Below are 8,040 nucleotides of genomic sequence, written 5' to 3'. Positions count from 1 at the left end.
ATGTATTTATTCTTGAATAGTTTAATAATTTATTTTTTTATTTATCTAAAAAATCCTTCATAATATATTTTAAAATATAGCAAATATCATGATTTTAAGATAGCTATTACTAGACACATCAAGAGTAGTACTATTCTAAAAGGTATAATTAATATAAAATTTATATAATTTTTGATCATCGACAACTCTCACAAATTTGCTAACAAAATATATAAACAAACATAGTTTATGGATATATTTAGCATCCTGCAAAGGGGGCATTTCTGGAACACTCAAATAAAATAAGCATGAGCGAAGTCCAATTGCAAGGGTATTTTGGGATGGCTGCCGTCCCTCATAATCGAAGTCTAATTTCTTCTAAGCTGTCCGAGTCCGGAATTTTGGGACTACTACTCGAATTTTGAACGTGGAAACCGTTAACAAGAGGTCGCAGGCTAATAGCTCGTTTGACGGCAAGGGTTGCTTTTGCTGAAATATATGTAGCTGACGTGGTTAGGCAAACTCACAAGGCATCTAGAAACAAATTAATAGGTGCACGTTACTTGAAGTATATAGTTTCTAACAAGGCCTTACTTTATTGCCAAGGAGGAAGACATAATTGTTATATTTTTCTTCTTATCTAAGAAAGGTTTATGATCTTGATGGTTCCTTCTAGAGTCCATGATGTTGGGGTTGTTAATTGATCTGCATAGCTCGAGCATGGTTTGAGCTCCATTAGGATTAAGCTGAAGTCAAGCTTGGCTTGGGTTAAGGCAATCGAGCTCGAACGTAGTTCATAAGCTTGAAATTAGTTTCAAACCAAGCCTCAAAATGCTCAGCTACTATTCAACATTGGCAAAGTGAATTTTAATATTTTACTATTTTTTGTTAATTAATGTATAATTAATCGTTGGGTCTAATCCAATACTTATCCTTGGTCGGCATAGCATATAATCAACCATTGGCTCAAGTCGAGTCAACATCGAGCTCAATTCAAGCTTGGTTCAAGTGTAGGATAAACTTGAATTGATTTTAACTTGATAAATGTTAAGAAGCTACTCGAAAGGGGTTCGAGTTTGTAATATCTTGAAATTAGGCTTAATCCAAAAACAAATAAATCAGGCTTGATTTTAATTTTCAAGCTCAAAATTAATTTAAACCCATGCATTTTCAAATCCAACCTTGAACATGTTCAGTTCAATTGCAACCACAGATGGGGAGTGCTATTTAATAGGATATCTATCCTGATTGCAGTGGTTCCATTTGCAATCTAAACTATTTTTTGCCCCTAGATAATCCAATTTTAAATTTGATATTGGTTGAACTAATAGTGCATTAATGTACAATAAAATAATATTTTTAAAAGTTGGCATATATCTTTCTTTGAGACATCCAATTCATTAAAGCAACGGAAATATCACAAAAAAGCAAAGGATTTAGGCCACCCATCCCACCCTCAAATGAAACCCTATCCTCAAGCCAATTGAACTCTCTCTCTCTCTCTCTCTCATCCCTATATGCCATTTCATGCCTTCCCATCTAATTCAAAAGAATAAGACTCTCTCATACATCTCGAACATTCTATCATCCTCTCATGTGCATCTCACATGTTGGTCTCTGGTAAAGAGACCAAGCCCCCCTTTTGTTAGTCTAATTTAAGTAGATTGAATAAGCTCATAACTAATTTTATTTGATAAGTGAACATTTATTTCCTTACTTGAGCATGTGTAAAATCTTTTCTTGGTGAAGAAAATGAATTAAGTTAGGACCTGCGGGTATGCTCATTTAGATTTGTTCTATGGAAGCCTATGTGGTAAAAAACACAAATAACTTCATTTTGTTAAATAAACCTTTTTCTAAGAGCGATAAGAAGAAAAAGGATTGTCGATGAATTTGCAAAATTTCATTCACAAGTTTATGTTTATAGGTTCCAAAATCTCAGATCCATGTTTCTGAAAGGATTTTAAGAGATCCCTTTGGGTAAATCTTTGTTTGATATGTTAAAATCCAGGATCCTGAGTAAAAAGAAAGTACCGGTTGTTGTTTCTTTGAATTTGCTTCATTAATAGGCTCGCGATTCGACTTTGACCGTTATGGATTGGTACCAAAATCGAGTCCTAGGCAAGCGGACCTAATTGATCTCTCTTGATTTGTAATTCAATACACAAATCAAATGGTTCCGTCAGGTTAGCTATATATTGTGTCGTGTCAACTATTTTCACATAAGGTGGTGAGATAATATCTTTAGCGGTTACGTATCTAGGCCCCCTGACGCAGATGGATGCGTCTATAACTCCATACAGATTACTTCTCAATATAATTTCTTTCAAATTTAGTAAAATTTCATGTACTAATCCCTCAATACCTACTATCGTAGAATATTCATGTGCTACTCCGAAATTTAGACAGAAATGGAATCGTTATGCTGGGATCTTGGGTTCACTTTTGGGTATGCTACGTTTGCTTTGCTCTTCTTTTTTGGACACATTTGGCATGGTGCTAGAACCTTGTTCAGAGATGTTTTTCCTGGTATTGATCCAGATTTGGATGCTCAAGTGGAATTTGGAACATTTCAAAAACTTGGGGATCCAACTACAAGGAGACAAGTAGTCTGATACAACATTATCTTTATTATGTGCTAGATATAGTCTCTTGTTATTATTTATCCTCTAATTTGATCTTTAAAAGCTTTATCAGAAAAAAGAATACCTCTAAAAGGGTGTGCTCCAAGAGCATCATTCTCCATTAATTTTCATATTAACCAACATTGCCTAAGAAAGAGGGGAAAAAATCACATTGTAAACCCATTAATTAAAAATAGTTTGGGGCTACCTACCATGCTTTTCTCGAGGTACAATCCATATAAAAATGTTTGTTACTTTATGATTTGTGGTGTTTATTTTTGCTACATTTTCATATTCCAATTTTTTCCTTATAGATCAAAAGAAACATTTACTCCACTACACCTCAAGTCTCTCATGTATGCATTTTGCTATATATTTGTGAATATTAATTTTTCAGAATTAGAATTGGAGAAAGTCTGACTGGAATCATTGGTATTCAATCTCCAGTGACTTGGCCAACTGAATCAGTTACCAGTCTCCTGTAAATATTAACCTAGAACATATAGACTGTTATTTCCTATTTGACTACTTATGTGCACTACTTTATTGCTTCCTGAACCAGAGTCGTTAATTCTCACACAAAATTTTTTATATTACCCCATAGAGTTTTCTCCACATTACTGGAATGCAACATGGCACGAGAATAATGTTTGCACTTATGCTCCTGTGCCGTATGACATCCCAATGGTGCAAAAGAAAGTTATTGATACTAGGAGTGGCTGATAGCATTACTCGAATGGAATGGGTGAGAGACATTGCTCCTTGCTTTACATCAATAGTTTAGGAATTACATCAATATGCATTCCTGTTGTTGGATCCACTTTACCACAGCATACCAGATACAAGAGATACTGATTCCAAAGGGGGAAAAATTTGAAGAGAAAAAAGAATTACAAAGAAAAACTGGACGCAGTTCTTACCATCAAAAGACAATTGGCAAAGCAATTTTACATCAACCAGCCTCATGTATCACAACCTAAATAGCAATTCCTATGCCTTATAAACTAACCACAACCAAGGCCCTCTAGGCTGGTATATTCTACCTTTCCCATGGAGAGAGGAGGCTCCAATATACGGACACAACTAGTCCTTGAGATCAGAGGACCGGGGCGATGGCTCAACGCCCGCAGGCAAGTCGCGGAGCGAGGCAATCATACGTCGCAAGCTCAGCGATCGAGTGGATTGGAAGCTAAAGGATCTCATCTTTGTGTTGGAGAAGACATTGGAAGAGCTGGCCAGAATAAGGTAGACGAGAACTTGGACTAGAATGAACAGGCCTACCTTCACCAAATAGTCACTCCATTCTTCAAAGGCCATGGCTGTACTTGAATGGAATACTGTGAAATGAGTAGAAGAAGAAGAAGTAGGAGGAGAAAATGGTGTGTGTTATGGGATAACAGTTGGAAGGGAGGGCCTTCTTATACAGAAGACTAGTTATCACTGTTTCCATCCGCCGGTTTGACTGTCACCATATGAAGAAACTTCTTCATGAGCTTCTCATGCTTTATTCAAGTGACTAGAATATTAACTCTTGTCGACAGTTCATAGTTTGACACGCAATCAAATCTTTAATTGACCTCTAAAACAATCTAATAGGATTGCAGCTATCAAATATATTTCCACCTTAAAGATGGGAGAAGGTCTTCAAATCATTTTCCAACGCTTTGATCCATTTCTCCATTGCTCTCGACCTCTGATCTAAGATGGCTATAGAAATGTGATGGACCATCTCTCTGACTCATGACATCTAAGAGAAGTTTTAGTTTAAGTTTGAAGCTAGCAAAAGTGGACCAAACGAAACTGCTTATGGGCAAATCTTTGATTTGTGTAGGCCGACCAAATCCCAAGATAGCCAATATCCTGAGTTTGTTTTGGTGACTTTTGTTTTGAGCGCTGTCTTTCTTTGACCGATGACCTGGCATTTGACGCGTTTGACACCGACGGATAAGTACTTGTCCCTTCGCCGATACGGCACGAGAAAAATAACCATGTGCGTGTTCCTTTTATTGCGATCTTTTTTCCAGAAGGTTGGATTCCATTTGGCTCGTGGTACTGCTCTTTAAACAATAACATGAGACCCACAAAAGCGAAAAAGAGAGAGATTCTTGAACATGCCATCCTCGCATTTTCTGATTCTATACAAATGTTATAATGCAAGTGGCTTATCACATTCCATGCACCTAGGGATGTCAACAAGAACGGAAATCCATATATTTTATCTATTTTTGAATAGAATCAAATATTTTAGTAGAAATTAAATGGGATGGTTTCAAAAATGATTTTAAAAAATAAAAATATTTAATTTCGACAGTGAATTTTTCGATTCAAATCTAATCTGAAACCGAAGTTGATACCAAAATCGAACGTACCCTATTTAATACCCTTAGCTTTCTTTGTATTTAGTATAGATTCTTCTACCACCATATTATATTATCATCGATCATTACATGATGATAGTAGTGCAGATGACTGTTATATTGATGAGGTAATCTATAGAATATTTCTTGATATTAATAAAATTGAAGACTTTGAATAATTAGTTATAAATTAAATTATAAATTATCTTATTAATTGAGCATATTTTTTGTATTTTTTATTTTTTATTAGGCATAATATGTTCGTGGACTAGTGAAGGCAAAATGGAGGATTGGATTGTTCATCAAAATTCGCTTATATTGAAAAATTTCTTTTGATGTAGTTGGACTTATTTTTAACTTGAATTATTGTGTTTGTTGAAAGGTTGTATTATTATATTTATATTATTAAATTTGTTGAATAGTTGTTTTAATATTTTTGGATATATTTTTTAAGTTGAGTTAATTTGGCCTTTATATGTGAAAATTCTGAAATGAATAAGAAAAGTTGACGGTTTTTAATTTTTTGATTTTGATTTCAATTTTGTGATATTTTTTTGCGGCAGTTATGATTTTTAATTTCAAAAATCATTCACTTTCGGTTTCGGTTTCCGAGAGCAGTGATAGATCTTGGGTTTGGTTTCAGTTTTTCACTAACTATATTGAATCCATCCCATTGATATCCCTGCATGCACCTGCCTATTTTAAAAGGAACAAGTGCTTAAGAAACGGTTGCCATTGCATCAATAGATACACTATTATATGGCACTGTAGGATGCACCTAATTGATATTTGATGGAAAGTTGCAAACCCTCATTTAATAAATGGTTATCATATGCTTAGCAAGAAAAAGATAAAAGGATTCCGATATGATATACGGACCAATATAATGCAAATGCTATACTATGTATCTACACTCAAATGTGACAAAGTTCAAATGGAGAAAGCAGCTTAAGTACATCTGCCACACATTACTCAGGCAGGTGGAATGGATGTGAAGGAATCAAGATCCTAGAGTGCAAAAAAGATGGTATATTTGTAATCAAAACTCAGAAGTCACTCAAGCACGTGGAATGAGCGTGAGGGATTCACAGTTCCAAGTCCTCATATGAGACATCAGTTTCGATCATGTAACACTACACGAGAATTTGCCCATAGCCCAGTAAAGCTTGGACATGTCAACAATCTCAGTCATCACTACCCACACGCTTATTTATCTCACTCGAAAAAGGCTGAAGTTATCTTACTTATCAAAAAATCCATCTATCTTACTAATATATCACAAACAGGATATGGAAACCGGATTCACAAGTGATGCCCTGGTCTTAAATATTCAGTGCTGAAAGAGCCCGTTATGAAATAGTAATAAAGTAGAAGAATATTCACAGTTGTTTTATGGTCTGGCCCTAATAATTCATGATAAAATGACAAAAGAAAGGCCAATAAATCTCAGCTAAAATATTAGTATTTTATCAGCTGATGCCTCGCGACGGTAAGATCTGATATCTTTATTCTATTATTCTTCTACATGTGCTTATGAACTCCGTGCAAGAAGAAACGCCAAAGTCATCAGCAACGAATATCACCGACAAAAACCAATCCACTAATGCATCGCATGTCACTGACAGCCTGTTCTGATTAGTTGAATTGGAGACAATATAACCAGCAAACTTTAGTTTAGATATCGTACTGCACACTTTAAAAAATCGGAGAAGCAGGTTATCAGGGAGTCCTTGGCATGAGGAAGCAAGAGAGGCTATGGAGTTATTTGGGTATTCCTGTTACGAAGAGGAGACTGGGGCTCTCGGAGTACCCCAACATAGTGCAGCGCATCTAGGAGCGGTTGGAGGGCTGGAGAGCGGCCTCGTTATCCATGATGAGTAGGCTAATGCTGGTAAGGTCGGTCCTGAGCTCCATACCGGTATATCATGTCCAACACAATCGTCCTGAAGAATGTGTTAATGAGGATTGAACGGCTTCTTCAATACTGCATGTGGGGCTCTTATGGCGGCGGTCATGGGATGCATCTATTGGCATGGGAGACAATCTGCTAGCTGACTCTCGAGAGAGGGTTGAATGTCCAGCCTCTTCTTATAAGGAGAGAAGCGTTGATTGCTCGGCATGCCGTAAGACTGGTACTTGAGCCACGTGCTTCTAGAGTCAGGTGATGACTGCCTGCTATAGACCGATGACGACAGGTGAGGCAGCTCAGAGTGGCCGGAGATGCTCCTTCCTCTGGCAGGAGATCTGTAGGTATGTGCCACTGTCTTGGCTAACACCAGATGGCTGATCGGCGATGAGTGCAGTGTGTATGTAGTAGACCCTTCGGTGGATACTCTTCCGATAAGACTCTGGCCGACTATGGTGAACGTTGAGGTCGTGAGCGTACTTCGAGTTTGCGATCTTCAACACCCTTAGAGGTGGAGTGGGACACTAGCCGAATCGCTATCTATTTAGGAAGCACCTCGCAGAGAGAGTCCGATTGCTGCCAGCTTCGAAGAGTGCTAGTCCGGATGTGAGGGTTTGGTGTATGTCTTGCATCCCCAGAGTCACAGTGAGACATTTATGGTCTCCTTCAGAGTGAGCAGCATTCGAGGTAGGACTATGCTTGGATCTGAAGGTTTGATCTTCACCCTGAGGGTTGCCATGTTCCTCTGAAAGGTGGTTTGGGGCCGATTGCCAACGAGATCGGTGCTAAGCGGGTGGAGAGTGGGCATCCAACATTAGTGCCCAGGGTGCCAGGTGGAGGAGACCGTAGACCACGCTCTATTTTAGTGCAAGCAAACTAGGAGGGTCTGGAGGCTCATCAACATCCCGTCGGACGCTCAGTGCCAGTCGGGCTCCTTCACTCAGGCACTCAGACGGTGGGCCACCACCCCTCACACTCGATATGTGGCCACTGTGGCGACTTATACTGCTTACCATATCGGGCTGGCTAAGAATGCCTGAATTTTTGGAGAGAGCAGCCCTACACCTAGGTTCATCGTGGAGCGAGCCTAGATACATGCATATACCCATGCAAGTCAATCAGACAGGCCTTAGATTTCTCAAGACATATGGAGCTCTACATCTGCTCTTATAGC

At 38.1% G+C, this 8,040-nt stretch overlaps 1 protein-coding gene across 1 annotated transcript; it reads right to left on the bottom strand.

Annotated features, from left to right (window-relative positions):
- Positions 1 to 3,306: 3,306 nt before the first annotated feature.
- LOC120111668 lies at positions 3,307 to 4,057 on the bottom strand. Its single transcript, XM_039129421.1, has one exon. The coding sequence runs from the start codon at positions 3,918 to 3,920 to the stop codon at positions 3,687 to 3,689; it is 234 nt and encodes a 77-aa protein (XP_038985349.1). The 5' UTR covers positions 3,921 to 4,057; the 3' UTR covers positions 3,307 to 3,686.
- Between the last annotated feature and the right edge of the window lie 3,983 nt (positions 4,058 to 8,040).

The sequence above is a fragment of the Phoenix dactylifera genome, chromosome 8 (genome assembly GCF_009389715.1).
Source record: "Phoenix dactylifera cultivar Barhee BC4 chromosome 8, palm_55x_up_171113_PBpolish2nd_filt_p, whole genome shotgun sequence".
In the NCBI taxonomy this organism is placed as follows: domain Eukaryota; kingdom Viridiplantae; phylum Streptophyta; class Magnoliopsida; order Arecales; family Arecaceae; genus Phoenix; species Phoenix dactylifera.
Note: the sequence above shows the minus strand (reverse complement) of the source record. Positions and strands in the feature narration are given on the sequence as shown.

Coding starts and splice junctions, on each gene's coding strand:
- LOC120111668 (XM_039129421.1), bottom strand. CDS start 3,920: ATGGCCTTTGAAGAATGGAGTGACTATTTGGTGAAGGTAGGCCTGTTC.